This window comes from Takifugu rubripes, chromosome 19, assembly GCF_901000725.2.
Source record: "Takifugu rubripes chromosome 19, fTakRub1.2, whole genome shotgun sequence".
Lineage (NCBI taxonomy): Eukaryota > Metazoa > Chordata > Actinopteri > Tetraodontiformes > Tetraodontidae > Takifugu > Takifugu rubripes.
The window spans coordinates 18,430,845-18,450,132 of NC_042303.1; the positions used below are offsets into that span (position 1 = coordinate 18,430,845).

The 19,288-nt window shown below is 53.5% G+C and overlaps 1 protein-coding gene across 10 annotated transcripts in view; it reads right to left on the minus strand.

Annotated features, from left to right (window-relative positions):
- Positions 1-1,836: 1,836 nt before the first annotated feature.
- iqsec1b (IQ motif and Sec7 domain ArfGEF 1b) overlaps positions 1,837-19,288 on the minus strand; it is a 71,127-nt gene continuing 53,675 nt past the window's right edge. For 8 of the 10 annotated variants that reach the window (XM_029826093.1, XM_029826092.1, XM_029826094.1 and 5 more), the window contains 13 exons: positions 10,868-11,147; positions 8,675-9,936; positions 8,382-8,543; positions 7,817-7,939; positions 6,916-7,082; positions 6,656-6,795; positions 6,418-6,447; positions 6,208-6,333; positions 6,036-6,135; positions 5,791-5,952; positions 5,528-5,704; positions 4,982-5,031; positions 1,837-4,106 (listed from right to left, as the gene is read on the minus strand). In XM_029826093.1, coding sequence (XP_029681953.1) covers positions 3,591-4,106; positions 4,982-5,031; positions 5,528-5,704; positions 5,791-5,952; positions 6,036-6,135; positions 6,208-6,333; positions 6,418-6,447; positions 6,656-6,795; positions 6,916-7,082; positions 7,817-7,939; positions 8,382-8,543; positions 8,675-9,936; positions 10,868-11,147 — 3,295 coding nt within the window. In that variant the 3' untranslated portion in view covers positions 1,837-3,590. Of the gene's footprint in view, positions 4,107-4,981; positions 5,032-5,527; positions 5,705-5,790; positions 5,953-6,035; positions 6,136-6,207; positions 6,334-6,417; positions 6,448-6,655; positions 6,796-6,915; positions 7,083-7,816; positions 7,940-8,381; positions 8,544-8,674; positions 9,937-10,867; positions 11,148-12,086; positions 12,679-19,288 lie in introns of those variants that run through there. The other 2 variants (XM_003976077.3, XM_029826099.1) reach the window with 2 other exon arrangements.

Genomic DNA, 19,288 nt, shown 5'->3' on the forward strand with positions numbered 1-19,288 from the left:
TGATGATGGTGGTGATGATGGTGGTGGTGGTGGTGATGATGATGGTGGTGATGATGGTGGTGGTGGTGGTGATGATGGTGGTGATGATGGTGGTGATGATGGTGATGATGGTGATGATGGTGGTGGTGGTGGTGATGATGGTGGTGATGATGGTGGTGATGATGGTGATGATGGTGATGGTGGTGGTGATGATGGTGGTGGTGGTGGTGATGATGGTGGTGATGATGGTGGTGATGATGGTGATGGTGGTGATGATGGTGATGGTGGTGGTGATGATGGTGGTGGTGGTGGTGATGATGGTGATGGTGGTGATGGTGATGATGATGGTGGTGATGATGGTGATGATGGTGATGATGGTGGTGATGATGGTGATGGTGGTGGTGATGATGGTGGTGGTGGTGGTGATGATGGTGGTGATGGTGATGATGATGGTGGTGATGATGGTGGTGGTGGTGATGGTGGTGGTGATGATGATGGTGATGGTGGTGGTGATGATGATGATGATGGTGGTGATGATGATGGTGGTGATGATGGTGGTGGTGGTGATGGTGGTGGTGGTGATGATGGTGATGGTGGTGGTGATGATAGTGGTGGTGGTGATGGTGGTGGTGGTGATGATGGTGATGATGATGGTGGTGGTGATGATGGTGGTGGTGATGGTGGTGATGGTGGTGATGATGATGGTGGTGATGATGGTGGTGATGATGGTGATGATGATGGTGGTGGTGATGGTGGTGGTGATGGTGATGATGGTGATGGTGATGATGGTGGTGGTGGTGGTGGTGATGATGGTGGTGGTGGTGATGATGGTGATGGTGGTGGTAATGATGGTGGTGGTGATGGTGGTGGTAATGATGGTGGTGGTGGTGGTGGTGGTGATGATGGTGGTGGTAATGATGGTGGTGATGGTGGTGGTGATGATGGTGGTGATGATGGTGGTGATGATGGTGATGGTGGTGGTAATGATGGTGGTGGTGATGGTGGTGGTGATGATGATGGTGTCACAGATGATGAAGCACGACGCTGTCTCATAAGGCACCCTTGAGCAAGGGGTTTGAACTACCTCAGTAAATGACTCATCTAAACTTTCTAAATTTCTTTAGCGATCAGTCAGTGGCTAAAAGTTCTGCTGTTAAATTCATTTAATGGATTAAAGGTCCAAATCAGAGAGAAAACTCAGCTAAATCTCCTGGAGGAGCAGCGACGTGCACGAGACCCAAAACGTGTCCTTGGAAACGAGAGGAGAACATTCTAGCAGTTACTAAGGTGGAGAGCTTTTATTGAATCCGCCTCCAGATGTTTTCTACAGGAGAATAGAACCTCAGAAGTTTAGAGTATAGAAGTATTTAAAGTACTGACCTAGAGCACCACAGTAGCCTGGGAGCCTTGAACACTAGGACGCGACACAACAGTCGTACAGGAAGAGCTCGTATTTTCTGTCTAATTTGCGCTCAATCGGCTGCATTTCCACAAACGGGACAGTTCAGAACCGGGTGGATTTGAGCTGCTACAGATGTGAAACTGAGCTAAAATCCTGTCGAATGCAGCTTTGAAGCCGTCGTGGGTCCGAACATCCTTCGTTATTGTGCTGCTTTTGTATTCATGTAGAACGGACGCGCCCCCCACCCCCCCCCCCCCCCCCCCACTGGTGCTGGTGCACATTCACGCATCTACGAGGATCTGGGACGGAGCCAAATTGATATTTCAGCTGCAACCTTTGCTCAGGGGAAGCGCAGCTTCAAATTCTGCAGCTAATCTGCAACAATAAACTTCTGGAACGGAAACACGCGTCCAATTCCTGCAATCTGTATTCTCACCACAAGATGCTGCCAAATCTTACACACTGAAGCTTTAATGACAAATAGAGCAACAATTTTAACAAATACAGAGGATACAAACTGAACTGGCGGCTAGTTAGCTAGGTAGCGTCCTGCTAATTAGCATTAGCCTAATGGCGTTGTTGCACAGAGGTGACAGCTTGATGAATGATCATAATGAACACATGAAATGACCTGAACCAAAGCTGTTCTGTTTGAGGAAATGCAGATCCCGTCGCCATGACAACATCAGGCGTCAGCGACTGTTGCACACTTTGGATCAACACTACAGTGTGTGGGTAGAGTAAAGAGCGGTTAGCTCCAGTAGATTGAAACTATTCTACCATTCATGTTGACAAATTTAGACTGTAACACTGATATAGTTTGGGAATATGCAAGTTAGAAAATAACCTTTTAATACATTGTTTCATGCAATTACAGTTCTTTTCTTTGACAACCGTGTTTGTGTGCAAGTTGCCGTCCCTCAAATCCACGTGGACTCACAATACACAGAAACACTGAGGGAGAAATGAAGAGGGACAAGACACACACACACACACACGCGCACACACACACACACACACACACACACACAGCTAACACAACTGTCACAATGGAAAAACCACCAGATTGCAAATGCATATAGTAAAAAAGTAAATCCATATTGCACATCCGCTTAAAAAAATCCACCTCGTAGTCTTAAAGCAGATATCGACTGACCTCTGAAACTGATATTAACTAAGAAGGACGAGTGCTTGTCTGTCATCGTCAACAGAAAAATATGCCCACACCCGCCGCCGTGGACGCCGCACACAGGACGACCGTGTGGTGCAGCCACACATCCCATAATATGTCAAACGCGTGGTTGATATAAGTGATAATTAGGGACTTTTGCACAGTGATGTCCGTGTGTGGCTGCTGGAGAGACGCACAGTGGACCCGGAGGGGGACAGGGGACGCTCAGCCAGCTGAGAGGTTCCAGGCCCGGAACGGTCCCGCCAGGAACAGTCCCCCCGGCACGTGTTCAACAGACAGAACCTCCACTGGACCTTACAAACTAGAGACGGCAGCCGAGCAGCCGGTACCGAAGGTGGGACATTCAGACGTTCCCCGGTTCCCTGCGGAGGTTCCGTATTCCAGAGGAGAGCGTCCGCGGGCTGCTGCCCGTGGCCTCCAGCAGGGGGCGCCTCCTCGAAGGCAACCAGGAGGTTCCATCTTCTTCGGATTGCTCCGGTAAAACACCGAGCATCCGAAACGCCGTCAATACTTCTAACGATTGGAATAGTAATTAGAGTGTAATAACAGTTGATATTATTTTATAAACACTATGCACAAAGTACACAAAGGATTTTGTGACTAAGTCAGTAACTGCTTGCGTTATTGGCACGTTTGTCACTGCTAACAGAGGGATCACGGAGAGCTGCGAGCTACTTCTACAGTCCACACCTGTACAACCACCGAGTGTCCCACAGTGTCCCGGATCCTCCTCCTGCGGACACAAACGTTCTAACGTTCTACACGTTCTACACGTTCTAAAATAAAAGCATGTTTCATCCCGTCGCCTTGACCCGCTGAGGAGGAACAGTCGTCGTGGTCGTTGTGCACCGAGCAGGCAAAAGGTGACGGAACCGGCGAAGAAAAGTGTTGATGACGAGAAGGAGCCGTCCACCGTGGACAGAAGGGGGACGGATCAAGCTGAAGGAGGCCCAGGATCCGTCTCCCGTGAGCCGGAGCCACCGTCCGGGAGCGACGTGAGTCCAGTTCCGGAGGCGCTCAGACCACCGTGCTGATGCCGCTGTGCTTGGATTTGGTGCTGCTGCTGGTCTGAGAGGGCGCTGGTGGCGGCCCGTGGTGGTGGGAGGGGTGGGAGGGGTGGCCCCCGTGGCCGTGGGCGGCGTGAGGTGGGTACGGCTGCTGCTGGCCTTGAGGTGGGGGAGGGTGATACTGGTGAGGGGGGTGCTGCAAGTGGGCCGGCGGGTGATAGTGGTGGTGGTGGTGGTACGGTGGGGGGTTCTGGGTCATGTGGCAGAACTGGGCGTGGTGAACGGGCGCCGGCGTGTCTGTCTCCCCTCGGGCGGTGTGGTGCAGGTTGGCAGGGTGGGGGGTGTGGGAGATCAGGGTGGGGTGCAGGGTCTGAGGGGTGGGGCTGGGGGACTTCAGCCGCCTGGTTCCGAACAGAGACCCGAGCAGCGAGGACGAGCTGGGCAGGGATTGGCCGCTGTGGCGGGACGGGCAGTCCCGGCTGGAGGGGGGCCTCCGCCTCATGTGGGGGCTGCTAATGATGGAGCCCTGCAGGAGAGAAGACAGTCGGATCAAAGGCACACGGCAGCGGGACGCGCACGCACACACACACACACACACACACACACACACACACAGTGTGTGCACGTGAGCAGCCACAGCCGATCTTACAAGATTGCCTGTGTAGCCTTGTGGAAATCTTCCATTTCCTGTTCCAACTGACTGCTTTTGTGTGTGTGTGTCCCTGCTGACGTCCTGTAGTCGGTGGACACAGTGTGGACGGCTCAGTGTGCACGGCTCAGTGTGCACGGCTCAGTGTGCACGGCTCAGTGTGCACGGCTCAGTGTGCACGGCTCAGTGTGCACGGCTCATCAGGCCGCGACATCGGCCGCTCCCTCACACTGCTGAGGCTCACGTCACTCATGGAGATATGTGCCCAAGTTTGGCATCTGTGTGTGTGTGTGTGTGTGTGTGTGTGTGCGTGCACGGGACTCGTAACAGAGGGTCAAATCAAAAGGGGGCCGTGGGGGGCGGAGCCATGCAAAACATGCAACTATTGACGGTTCGTGTTAAACGGTTAAACCAGTTTCTTGCAGCCGGTTTGAAGCGATGATGAAGCGACAAAAGAATCGAGTCGAACAACTCAGGAACGAATCAGCCAAACGTGCAACAGCGACGCGGCGGCAGCGGGGACGCCAGGTGGGCGGAGCCGCGCGCAACGACCGCCTGCGTCGCGGCGCGAGAACCTGCAGGAAGCGTCTGAGGTCGGAGGCCGGAGGGCGAAAGGTCACAACCATGCTGACGTCGTGCACGTGCATCAGCCGGCGGGAACGCGCCCCCGGCAACACGACACAACCGGAGAGAAACGGGAGATGAAAGGAGATGAAAGCGCCGCGGCGCCGCGGCGGCGGCTGCCTACTTACTTCCATATTGCTGTCTAGTGATCCTGCACTGCTGCGTCTTCCACGCTTGCCTGCCCAGAACATGTAACACCACAGATTAGAGATGCCCAGAACAAGGGAGAGGAACAGGGGGGGGGCACATTCCTACTGTCTAACTGCGTCTGAGGCAGAGGAGGCACACGAAGACCACATGGAAAGAGGAAGAAGCGAGTCGGCGCTACACGGCCTCTGGGATTCCAGGAATTCTGGCCGCACTATTCTGGGCCCGGACACATCTAAGCCTGAGCAGCACCTCCAGCCCAGGAGCCACAAACACCTCCTGGTGACTGGGAGCAGGAGCTTCATTCTTGGAGTGTGTGTCCGTTTGTGACCCTCTACACTCACAACCTAACGCTGGTCCCCCCCAGCGACACCACCGGGTCACGTCCTGGTCCCAGGTACCAGCTTTACCCCTGATGCTGTTGCCACAGGCAGCTAAACCTGCACAGGAACGTGACCCTCAGCCGTGTCTCCAGGCGACTGGACCTCCAGCCAGCATGCAGCTCCGCTCCTTCTACTGTGTCCTACCTGCTTCAGACAGGTCCCGCAGGGAGCTGCTCAGGGCGCTCCTCTTCAAGCCTTCGCCGATGGCGTAGCTGTCGTCCAGGCTCGCCCGGCTCAGGTTGCCATTCCCCGTTTCCTTCTTCAAGCCTGAACTCTGGGACATGCTGGGCCTCACCAGCCCCTTCTGCTTCTCCAGCTCAGCTGTGGAGGACATGGACCAACACCCTGAGTGAGTGAAACCTGCTGATCCCCTTCGTCCCCGGGACAACCCTGACGTCCGCACTCACACTCTATCCTGTACTTCTCCATTTCTTGGACTTCCGCGATAGATTCACGCAAATCGTCGGTGAACTTTTTGCGGTCCTGAGGATTGGGGGCGTTGAAGTTGATGAGCACCTTCGTGTCGGCTCCAGGGATGGCTGAGGTCAGACGGATTCCGTTGGGATAATCTAAAACCAGACAGCAGAGCTCACTGGGGATGTTGGCGGACAGACGATAACGATAATTATTCACCTCATCGGCACAAACTTACACTGATTCTCAAAGAGCAACACTTGCATGCCGTAAAGCGAGAAGGACTGCCGGAAGCTGTACGTCACAGAGTTCTTCTTCTTTTGGAAAATCTTTGTAACCTACAAACAAAAGGCAGAAGTTTAGGCTGCTGGAGCAGATCTCCGAGGATCCAGGACAAACGTCTGCTGTACCACTAGCAGGTCGTTGAAGAGAAAGATCTCCCTCTGGTGGAGGCCCAACTTCTGGGGTTTGTTGGGGTCAGGAACCTCAAAGAGTCTGCAGTAACAGACCAGCCTCCTGTGGGGTAACGACAGCACCTGCACACACAACACCAGAAGGTCCGCTTGGGCCACACTGCAAACATTCATGTGGCTCGACAGGAAGCGAGGAGTAATACTTACACAGCCCAGCCCGTGATGTAAGGAGCCGATCTATGAGACGGACACACACACACACACACACACACACACACACAGGTTATTTTATGGATTAATTATGGATTAAAGCTCCAGCTTCTGCTCATTTTGTGACACAAAGTGGGTTTAAACTGAGGAAATTGATGGTTGATGGTATTGGTTCTGACCCGCTGGTGCTGAGATGTTCCTCATCAACATCCGCAGCACAGCGACTCAAACTTACGGGCTTTTTTCCAACGATGAGTTTCTCCACCTTCTGAACCTGGGACACGTGGTCTTCGTTAGTCTTGAGCTCCCGTTTGCGGATCCGCTCGTAAATGCCTACGAGCATCTCTCGGGGGATGTCCTCCCCATCATCCACTCCTGGGAGAGGGCGAGAGGAAAAGAGAGGGGAGGATTCAGGCGCCATGGTGAGGAGCCTCCCAGTTAGCTTCTGGAAGGCGCCACCACACGTGTTTGTGACTCACGCGTCCGATCACGTACCTCGGAGGTTCTTCACAAAGTCCTCCAGCTTCATCTTCCTCTCAGGCTTTACGTTGGGACTGTACATGTCGGTGTTGAGGAGGATGATGGCGAAGGCCAGGATGAAGATGGTGTCAGGGTTCCGGAACTGCCGCACCACCCCGGGGTTGCAGATGCAGTAGCGTTGGCTGTAGAGGCAACGTCAGACAGGATCACACCAACATGAACACAAGCATCCTGGGAGTGTTCTCTTTGGACGCAGAACCTCAGCTCTCATATCAGTTTCCAGCTGGACGGCTCGACTGGCGGCCGCTGCGCAGTTGCTTAGATACAATGACCACACAGACGGGCGTGATGGCTGCCCGCGGATACCCGGGGCACGACAAACATCCGCAACTTTAACGAGAACGTGGCACTTGAGATTGCATGCAAATTTCACCCAGCACTGTTTCCTAGCAACAACAAGGTGGACAAGCTCCAGCAGCATCAGGGCGGCTTTTCTGAGCTTCCCAAAGGTTTTGGTATCAAAAGTGTCCTATCTGACCATCTGAGCAGGTTCACTCCCGCTCCTGCTCCTCTACTCCCCCCTCTAGTGTTTGATGTTTGGCAGGAACATTAGCAGCAGAGCTGCTATTGATCGTTCCACTATCTGATCTGCAGATGTGTGCCGCTCGCCCAGGCCGCAGCACTGAAACCTGCCAATAGAGCCTTCAGCCCCGAGGCTGGTCATTAGCTTCAGATTCACCATAAAGTGACTTCACCATCATATCTGTGGTGTCTGCAGGCCAGCTCCAATAATCAGCCGTGCTATCGCTGCCATGGCGATGAGATGGGCCTGAAATGTCAGAGGTCGCGACTGGCTGACGGAACAGGGAAGCTGTGGGGCAGATAGTGTGGGGCAAACAGCAGATTCTGCTCCGACCTGTAGGCCTCGATCAGCCGCTCCACCTTCTGCGCCTCCCCCTGAACGCGGATGTGAGCCTGGAATTTCCTGAGCGCCTCATCCAGCTCCATGGCCGTGAAGTCCATTTCATCCACCACGCAGCTGAAGAGGAATAAAATGAAAGTTTCATTCCTTCACATTTAAAACATCTGAACAATGTTTAGGAACCAGATCCTTCTGCTCAGGGTGTCAGCAGGCTGATCTTATCTGAGGGACGGATTGTGACGCAGGACTCTGTCCAAGTTTACGCTGCTTTGATGAGCATTTTACAAAACAGAGGCCTCCTCTTAAAGACGATGATGAATCTGCGTTTATCTGAGCATCACAGCTGATCCCCCAGTGGATTCCACTCTGTTTATTTCCTGGATGTAACTCATTACGCAGCCCCGGAATCTCAGCATAGACTCGAATACGTGCAGATTACTGACGCTCAGCTCATTCTGCAACCGAATGATGGTTTATGCTCGTTAGGCAGATACAATTAAAGACGTAGAAACATCCAAAGCGAAAGCAGGCTGTGAGATTCCTGCTGCGGGGAACTCACTCAAGGACGTCCCGATTAAACTGCTTCTGTCTGTTTCCCAGGAACTCGCCAATCATCTGCCTGCTCAGGCCTTTCCTCTGGAGCAGGAAGTGAGCCACGCCCACAGGAGTGTCTGGAACAAAGCTTCGCTCTATCAGATACTGGATGCCTTTCTCTGGTTTTCTGGGGAGGGAGAGAGAGAATCAGAGATTACCCCCCTACTCCGAGCGTGAGCCACACGAGGGACAGGATTGAGGCAGGAAGGGAGGCGGCAGCGTTGGGAGGAGGTGTCCGACGCGTGGCGTGACACCTACTTGTTGAAGAGGTTTAGGCCGATGCGGTAATGGCGCTTGCGTATGATGTCGTTGCTGAAGGCGGGCGAGTCCCAGCTGTTGCGCGTCTCTTTGTGGTACGTCTGCTTGCTGAGCGTCTGCTCCCTCAGGCTGTCTCTGGACGAGGACTCGGAGCTGCAGTTGATGGTGTCGTTGGAGTTGGAAGTGCTGTTGATGCTGTCGTTGTCCCCGTCGGAGAAGTCCGACTCCGACTTGCTCTGGCGGTTGGCGGTGCCGTTGATGGCGAGGTGAGCCTCCAGCTGGCGCGGCCGATGGAGGGAGGCGTCGTCGTCCCTGGGGGGCCCTCGGGGCGGGAGGCTGTGGCTGACGTGTTTGGGGCTGCTCTGCTGGTTGACCAGGCTCCGCTCGTAAGCGCTCTGCCTCTTCAACGAGCTGCGATCGGAGCGGTCGCTCAGCTCCACGGAGCTGTCGCTGGGAGGCTCGATGGTGAGCAAAGGGAGGTGGTCCACGCGCAGACGCTGCTCCTGACACTCCAAAGACGGAGTGCTGCGGCAGCTGGTGTCCGTGTCCCCCTTCTCCTCCTTGTGAGCCAGGGACCAGTAGTCCTGGGAAGCGCTGAGCGAACGCTGGCGCAGGTCCGACTCGGTGCTGGAGTGCTGGTCCACGGACTGAGACAGAGGCAGAGGTGGTGACAGTTCTTCTTCGTCGATGTAAAGGGTGACGTCGCTGTAGGACGCCGTCATCTCGTCCAGCTTTCGATGGTCCGCGACGCTGTGGGAGGGCTTGACCGGGCAGCACACCTCTCTGTCCAGGTCCTGGTGGAGCCTCCTGGGCTCCGTCGGGCCGTCGTCGCCGTGGAGACTGCGACAGTTCAGAGCGTCGTCGATGGACTCGGCCAGAGATTTGACCTGCCTGGAGAAGGCGTCCTCCAGCTCGGTGATGGCGTCGCTGAAGTCGCTCTGTGTCGCAGGAGCCTTGGCCTGTAGGCACATCTCCCCCCCAGGCTCCGTCTGCACCCGCGGTCCCAGTTTGGTTCTGTCGTCCGTCAGCGACACTTGCTTTCCCTCGAAGTAAGAGCTGTGGACTTTTTCAGGTCCTTCGAAGGAAAACTGCATTCTCATATTGGACAAGACGATTCTTCTGGACATACGGTTCTCAGACATAGAACTTCTGAGACGCTCAAAGTTCTTGTTCATCTGGTACTGACGGAAGGCTGTCTGGATGGTGCGGGCTGCGTGCCGGGTTATGAAACGCCCACCATATTTACGCTCTAGCATCTCCACCTGCAGGAAGAGAAGGAAGAGAGTCAGAACTGAGCCTGGAGGAGACCTGTCCACTCCATCCACTGATGGACACACTCATCACTGACCCACTGAGTTCTCCTCAGTATTAAATGGTTGTACTTTGTGGTTTTTAATGGTCTGCTGTTCTCCAGAATATTCATTGTAAAAGAGCAGACGCCATCTTGCACGGGGACCCTTTTCCAATCTTCTCCATCCCAGAAGAAGCTCGGAGACACCATTCCGAACAAACCAGAAGTTGTGTTTTCCCACCAGACTCCCTCCTGGGTGACAGCTGGGACCCGCCGAGTCTCGTGGCCTCAAGGGCTCTCGGCGAGGACAGATGGCTGCTGGTGCGCAGCGAGCACGGAAGCATGAAAGTGTGAAATCCACATCAGACAACAGCGGGAAAAGGAAAGCAAAAAGGAAAATTTCTCCTCCGACCTCCAGGATCACTTTTCTGTCCGACTGATCTGCTGTCAGGTCTGAAGAGTGTGGAGCCACAAGACTGCTGAGGATTCACTTTTGACGGATCTCTTTTTGACCCAGAAACGGAAACGTTTCATCGAAGCGTGAGCACAAAAAGCAGGAAATGTTGTATTTGGTGACCGAAAGGCTTTTAGAAAAGAGAAGTTACGGAGGAAATGAGAAAAAAGAGGCTCCAAATCTCCCTCTCGTACTTGAACTAATGTCTGATGTAGAAAGCTTTGTAGGGAAGTGCCTGTACCTATCTGAGATCTGAGGGAAACGAATAAAGAGATGAAAGATTTGCACACCTTGAGGAACTCTACAGGCTAGAGTAGAGACACCACAACCAGCTAAAATCAGACCTTTAATCTTTAATCTCTCTGTGTGAGAGACCAGAGTCAGAGCCAAAGCCTCCCCAGGTCTCTTTACAAAGATGTTCAACAGGGTTGTTATTATCCAGACCCACCTGCTTGTCCTGTAGGTCCGATGAGAGCTCGTAGCTCTCCGACAGGGAGCGGGAACGCTTGATGGCCTCTTCCTCTGCCTGTTTACGGAGGATGGACTGGGAGTGCTGGAGCTTCGGGCGCCGAGGCCGCTGGTGACCAGGCAGGAAAAGGTGTCCGTAAAGTTGGCTGTCGAAGTGGTCGGGCCCCAGGCCTCCGCTGTGGGTCACTGGGACACAACTGTAGCCAGCGCTGGGGTCCACAGAGGCGCCCACCTCACTGCCGGGGGCATCTCCTTCCACACTGAAACACACACGCAGCGCCGGCTTAGGTTGGATGAGTCATTTTCCTGAGGACATGCACTGTGCACGGCTGTGTGCTTGAGCAAGAGTCATGTGACAGGAAAAGTGAACTTTGCTTCTGCTGTCGGGGTATAAATAGGAGTGAGAGAATTTATAGCAATAGTGTTGGTGTGATCAGCAGCTCCGTCACAGCTCTGACCTGCTCCTCTACAACGCTCACATGACCACAGCCACACCCAAAACTCTGCAGGGTCCCAGGGCGGCAGGCAGACAGACAGGCAGGCAGGCAGACAGGCAGACAGGCAGGGAGACAGACAGGCAGGCAGGGAGACAGGCAGGCAGACAGACAGGCAGACAGACAGACAGGCAGGCAGGCAGGCAGGCAGACAGACAGACAGACAGGCAGGCAGGCAGGCAGGCAGGCAGACAGACAGACAGACAGGCAGACAGGCAGGCAGGCAGGCAGACAGGCAGGCAGGGAGACAGACAGACAGACAGGCAGGTAGACAGGCAGGCAGACAGACAGACAGACAGGCAGGCAGGCAGGCAGACAGACAGGCAGGCAGGCAGGCAGGCAGACAGGTAGACAGACAGGTAGACAGACAGACAGGCAGACAGGCAGGGAGACAGACAGGGAGACAGACAGGCAGGCAGACAGACAGACAGACAGGCAGACAGACAGACAGACAGATCCTTCTCCATTAGCCATGACAGCAGCAACAGCTGAATGTGATTCCTGCCCACAGCTTTGATCCCTCTGCAGATTTAATCATTCCTTTCATCAACATCACATCAGTCCGTCTCATCACATGTGCCCGACCTTCCGACGAGACCAAAACCGAACCAGCATCCGTCAGCTCTGAAAATGGGAATCTTCAGGAATGTTCCGAGCGAGCAGCGCGACTCTTAAGCAGCCGGTCGGAGTAACGAACATGCTCACCGGCCGTCTGAGTCCAGCTCCAGCTCCAGATCAGAGGAGCAGCCTAAACACCACATCCTGCCCCTACAGGTCCCTCAACATCCTGGTCCCTGTCCCACCGCCCCCAGAGGAGCGAGCAGCTCTACATCCCAGTTACCAGCGTGTCTGTCTGACCCTTCTCCGGCTCTCCTTCCTTCACGGCCCAACCAGGAGGGGCAGTCACAGGAAGAGGGGGGAAATTCCTCCCAAGGAAATTGGGTCGCGCAGCAGCAGGAGCAACTGTGCCCCACAGATGAGGGGAGGGCAAAAACAGGAAGGGGCAATAAGTACGATGTAAAAATGGACGCGAGCCTGAGCTCAACTTAGTAGCGGAAGAACGTGGGAGGCAGGGATGAGGCTGAGGGAACCGCCTGGGTCACTGCCCTGCTGCAGCTGTGGAGGGGTCAGCTTCTACCAGCACAACTGGGAGGAGCTTCACCTGGATTAGATTAGATCTTTAAACACAGCAAGATGGGCCAGGGTCTTTACAAATGCCCTTTAAGAGGCACAACTCAAGTCTGGCCATAAAAATAGGACACAGCTGCCGTCCACCTCGTCAGGAGAGACTTTCTGGTCCAGCCCATCACTTCGCCGTTTCCTCCGAGGTCCTTCATAGTCCCGAGGACCCGTCTCTTCCGTGTAATGACATCATTACGCCGTCAACCGAAGAGAAGCGGAACTGAAACAGCCGAGTCACCACGAGCAGCTTTGCTCTGATGTGATCAACCCTCAATGGAAGCGAGGTTCTTAAAGTGTCCTCACAGCTTCTGCAGGTTGGTAGATGTTTGCTGCTTCATGAAACAACCCACTCGATGTGTACAATCATCCTAATTGTGGGTAGTTAGTAAGAATAAGGAAGAGGTGGCTGGAAGTGTCAGAAATGTGAGCAGCTACAATGCAAAATTAAAACAATTATCACTAAAATCAACTAAGAAGTGCTCATTTTTTGCTTTTGAATTACAAAGCTGAGGACATCATTTTAGAGCTCACTCTTCTTGGACTTGAAGTGTAGGGGCACTTATCGGCCACTAGGGGTCGCGCAATGCTGGTGAACGTTGAAAAATACTTGTGGAAAAGGTGTCAGTTCACTTGACTGGATAGTCCATGACAGGCATAGAAAAAAGATTCCATATGGATTAGCGTGGTAGCTTTGTTAGGGTTGACATGCTACATCTGGATGCTCATTGGCCTTCAGATTAGACACAACCAAAATGTTATAACACAGTACTAAGATGAGGTCACTAATGTTCACTTTCATTCATTGCTCTTCACTCTGATTGCTCCACATGGAGGTTCCAGAACACAACAGGCCTCTTCCAAGGCCGGGGACAAACCCACCACTCAGAACCCGTAGAGACACCGAAGTGAAACAACACAAACTACCAACCTTCAACTAATCTGGAGAAGTTAACTAAACATCAGCTGCAGCTTCTGCAGTTGGTTGGACAGGATGGGACAGCTCCAGTCCAGGTCCAGTCCAGCTCTAGTCCAGGTCTAGTCCAGCTCCAGTCCAGCTCTAGTCCAGCTCTAGTCCAGCTCCAGTCCAGCTCCAGTCCAGCTGTAGTCCAGCTCTAGTCCAGCTCTAGTCCAGCTCCAGTCCAGGTCCAGTCCAGCTCTAGTCCAGCTCCAGTCCAGCTAAGTCCAGCTCCAGTCCAGCTCCAGTCCAGGTCCAGTCCAGCTCTAGTCCAGCTCCAGTCCAGCTCTAGTCCAGCTCCAGTCCAGCTCTAGTCCAGGTCCAGTTCAGCTCCAGTCCAGCTCCAGTTCAGCTCTAGTCCAGGTCCAGTTCAGCTCCAGTCCAGCTCTAGTCCAGGTCCAGTCCAGCTCTAGTCCAGCTCCAGTCCAGCTCTAGTCCAGGTCTAGTCCAGCTCCAGTCCAGCTCTAGTCCAGCTCTAGTCCAGCTCCAGTCCAGCTCTAGTCCAGCTCTAGTCCAGCTCCAGTCCAGCTCCAGTCCAGCTCTAGTCCAGCTCCAGTCCAGCTCCAGTCCAGCTCCAGTCCAGCTCCAGTCCAGCTCTATCCACTATGCACTAGTCCAGGTCCAGTCCAGCTGTAGTTGAGGTCGAGTCCAGGTCCAGTCCAGCTCCAGTCCAGCTGTAGTCCAGCTCCAGTTCAGCTCCAGTCCAGGTCCAGTCCAGCTCCATTCCAGCTGTAGTCCAGCTCCAGTCCAGGTCCAGTCCAGCTCCAGTCCAGCTCTAGTCCAGCTCCAGTCCAGGTCCAGTCCAGCTCCAGTCCAGGTCCAGTCCACCCCAGCTGAAGCCAGAACTGCTCCTCCTCCATGGCTCTACCACGCTGCCTATAGGCCCCCTGGGCTGGAGATGAGGCCCCTCCCACTGTGGTGATCCATTTCACATATTGAATGGAACAGGTTTCACCCAGCGGAGCCAAAAATAGCATCATTGACAGAGGCGTTATTTTCTGCTCTGCTTGCTAAGTAAATTGAGTGAGCGGGACAGTTGGAGACAAACACGTCTGCGGCTGCAGCATCACTGATTAATAAAACATGGAGATTGATAACGGAGAGCACCGCGGAACCAGGGACAGGGATTTTCAATGGGCAGCTACCTGATTTAATCACACTCTGAGTTAAGGTAAATTTAAGGCCACACACATGATTTAAAATCTGCAAAAATGGGAGATTCCCGAACAAAAGATTCTAATTTAATAGCTGGACTGCTAGCTGTTGCTGCTATATGTGGAACAGAGGGGTCATGGCGGCTCCTTTTGTGCTAGGTTGTGGTATTAATTACATCTCATTGTCAGATTTGACAGCCCAATTCACCCTCATCAGGAAGCAAATCTAACGGCACAGATGCCCCCAGAACAGCTGTAATGCAGCTGTGGATCCTCTTGATGCTACAGTGACCCGAGCGGGCGCCAGCGGCTCGCTAACACTGTTGGATAACCGTGCAGAAAAGGTTCAGATGGTACAGCAAAGATGGTCTCCAGCTGCACGCAGGCCTGGAAGAGAGCGCGCGTGGCCCAACCAAGGGCCCCAGTTCCAGCCCCAGGCCCAGGCCCAGGCCCAGGCCCCGGCCCAGGTCCCCGGCCCAGGTCCCCGGCCCAGGTCCCCGGCCCAGGCCTGGCGGGCCGGTGGTAAAGCTGTTTGGCTCTACTTCAACCCTGTAATCCCACAGCTCAGAACACACCCACGTGTGGCCTTCAGAGGGGGGAGGAGGAGGGGGGGGGGGGGGGGGGGGGGTGAGGGGGAGGCTCTGCTCAGCCTCCAACACACAAACACTCAGGGACAGATTAACGTGCCGTGACGCACGTGTCCGTCTCTCCTGGTCACTTCTGAATCCACACGGTGATTAATGACAGACCGAGGCGGAGACCAGGTCTGCAGAGTCAGCCTGGAGGCTGCGACCTGCCTGACTGGCTGCTCCTGAGCGCTGTGGTGGCCTCATCCTCCCGCTGAAACTCTTCCTCTGGCCCGTCCCCGAGGCTCTGCTGCCAACACCGTTAAACCACAGATGTAGGGTGAGACGTAAATATTGAGCAATGAGGCTGAGGTTGCTTTAATGGATAGTTTGGCTCATTGTATCGGCAGGGGGAGAAATACGAGCAGTCAGAACGCCAGGCAGTAAACAAGGAGCTATTACTGTAACATCAGTCAAAATGAGCTACGGGCTGGTCCTCATAAAACTAGTAAAGACAAAATTCACCATGTTCCAAATCTAGATGTGCTTATTTGGGGAATACATTTTTCATTTTGCTGGATTTTTACTTGGAAAAGCAGAAAATAAAGCAAGAAATAACACCAACCCTTGGAATCAGTCTTGCTCGCGACCCTGTGTGTTTTTTAATATTCCTGCGGAAAAGCTGGGAGCTTTTAGAATCTAATCTTCAGCATTTGGAAATGTTTGCGCAGACAGCGGGACTATCACATTATCTGATGATTCACCTCGGGGTGCATTTTAAAGACGCCCCGCACGCATGCGGAACAAGACGCAACATTCCTCGCGCCGCTCCCTCAAGCATCTGGATTTTTCGCAGCCTGTGAAAGGAGCTGAAAGTCAGAGGAAAAAGCCGGCACCATTATGAGCAGTCGAGGCATGACTGGCTCTCAGGGGCCGAGCAGCAGCTCCTGACATGTTTGGTTTGCTCTGCAAAGACGGAGGAGCCGTGCAGCAACGTGCACCCCGGGGCGATGGTGGACGAGCGGCCGATCATTAGTATTCATAAACCTTTTTCTATTCCAGCAGGAGCAGCAGAGCCGAGCGTGCTCAGACTGTCCCTGAGAACCACTGGACTCTGACAACGTGGGGATGAGGAAACAGATGCGGAGGCAGCTCCAGCGTCGGCATGGCTGGAGATAAGACGGCATTAAAGGAGGCCAACTGGAAGCAGCAGCAGGAAAGGACCACGTTAGCGCCCACGTTAGCGCCCACGTTAGCGCAGCACGCTAGGGGTTTTCGAGCTTCTCGTCACTAGTTCATGTGTGAGATGAGAACATTCCCAGCACATCCATTGGTCCGTCTGTAACAGACTGTTCAATCACATCTTGATTAATTGTATCTTCACACACGTGAAGCTCAGAAGAGCTTCCTTCCTGCCTGTCCTCCTCCTCTGCTCCCCTCTGTGGGAAGCGTTGCTCAGCCCTGGCAGTGATGGATCCACCCTCGCGTCTCCTGTCTGTGCTGGACCTGAGCAGGACCTCAGGGTGGGAGCACGCACCTTTGCAAGGACACATTATCCAAGTGCTGCAGGGAGGAGGGAGCAGGTCTACACTACATCACCCTCTATGAGGCACAGGGGACAGACAGAATATGGAGTAACCAGCATAAACCTCCTGGGGACGGTTCAAAATTAGATCTGAAATCAACGCTAGCATGAAGGCTAACTCTGAAGTCTGCTAAAAGACGGCGGCGAGGACTCAATCCTACCTTCACATCACAAGTTAAGACGACGCGGGCCCACCGGCACACGTCCGAGCCTGATCAGAGACATGTCCAAACAGCAGAAGCTGCCACTGATGGGCTCCCGGAGGAGCGGCGATAACGTCCTGTCACAGACTCCCTGCTGAGCTTGTGGCCACTCGCTGTCTCTGGATGCCGACCAGCCACAGGCAGCGTTCTACCGCCGTCCTGCGCGTCCCCCCGCCGTCCTCGGAGGAGTTCACCTCTACCAAGGAGAGCCGAGAGGCTGGAATGTGCGACGCTTCTCCGCGGCTGCCGCTCGTGGAAGGGAGTGGCTGCCTGGTGTGACACAGCTGATCACACGTGCTGATTGGGGATTCTTTTTGGCTTCCACATGGCACCTTCCCCAAACTGAAACTGGATTTTTCCCCCTGTAATTATCTGTTCTAGCATCAGATCACTTCCAACAACAAATTCTTCTTCATGTGCTGGAAAACTACGAGCTGGAGTCGTCTTGCTGTCACCACTGACACCATTTAAGGAACGTGCACGTAGACACGCCCGCTGAGCTCGGCACTACCCAGACCTGTGTGTTCCTGTAAGGACCAGGTGGGAGGGTCATTTACAGCGTGAACACGCTGAGCAGAATCCTAAAGACAACAATCACACTGGAACCACAGAGGAACCTCACTGTGGTTTCTCTAAGAACTTAAACGCATTCCATCTAAAGTCGTTTTCTGTTCCATTGACAAATAGGAAGTTGAGAAAAGTTGAATCCTGAAACAGCTGAGACTGAATAAAAAGACAGAGCAGGCTGGAATGTTGTGCGTCGTTGAGAGGAAATAGTTGAAGGGGCTTGAACCTTTCAAAGCTGGTGGAACCCACGTTTCTGAGGGTCTCTCAGCTCAACACAACTGAGCAGAGATGCCATTATATTACTGCACTACATTTGTCCTGAGAGGTCTGCAGCGTTCCCGTTAGCCCGTTAGCCCGTTAGCCTGTTAGCTCCACCTGCCACACACGTGAGTCAACGTTATAAATAAAACAATAAGCATGTTGACGCCATGTAGGCAACACCCCGAGGAACCTGCAGCCAGAGATCTTTCAGCCTTTAAACACAGAACATTAGCAACCAGATGCCTCCCTGGAACGTCCTCCTCAGATGTGACCTCTGCTGACCTTGTGAAGCAGCAACTTCTTCACCAGAATCCTTTTCAATACAGAACCACTTCGTCAACCCTTCAGAATAGCGATCGAGCAGACGCGAGCAGGGCTGCAGCGGTCCAGCGCGACGTCCCAGAGACGAGGCAATGAACCCAAGACAGGAGGTCAAAGATCTCAGCGACCTTTTATTCATGAGGAACGACGTCGACACTCAACAGACGGTAGAAAAGGAAGGTTGTGGAGGGATGATCAGGCTGTCGGCATGGAAACCATAATTACTACAGTCACGTTGTCTGTGGACACCCCCAGGTTACTGCTGAAGGCAACGACACCGTCTCCATGGAAGAAGCTGCCAACAGGATGAAATAAAGGCATGACATTTATCACACAACTCCAGACTGGTCTTCATCTTCAGAAGCTTCAGGAGAAGAACAGAGAGAAGAACGAATCAAAGAAAAGTTCCCATCAGCCCCTCTGGTCCTCAGATACACCTTTGTCCCCAACCGCATCTTCCGTTTTCATGGAAAAGGATCATTTTCCGAGAGTCTCCACTCTTTTCCTCTGGTAAGCACACACGGAAAAGCCTGTGGCCAAGCCTCAAATGGCAGGAAGCATCTGGCTGCACATTCAGACCTTCACCACAAGTGGAAAACATGCAGAGTTTGATTCTAATAACACGCAGGCTTCGTCTTTAAGACTTCCTTTGCATTTTCCTCATTCTATGGAAGCCAAAGGTTGATGGATGGTGGAACACACTCTGCATCTTCTCCACTTCTAAAGCTCCATTTCACTCATTCCCAAGTGGAAAAGTGAGTTTTATTTGGCACTGAGAATCAAGGAGAAACGACCTGAGCGGCTCATTTCTCAGGGAGCAAAAATGAGCCAGCGGGTCTCCTGACAACGACGTTGTGACGCAGTCAGCACCGGCACAATAATCCCCTGCGGATCTTCTCTGCACCATCACAACCTGTTGACACCCATCAGCGTCCTCACGCTCTCCTCACGCTGCCTCAGGCTGGCAGGAGAACCTCATGAACATCAGTGAGGCTCATGAATCCAGGAGGATGAGAAGAACTTTGTCTGTTCTGACTGGAAAACGTGTCCGTCTGAGGCCCAGCGTGTGGAACTGCGGCTGGTTCTGATGTTCACGACGTTACGACTGTGAGA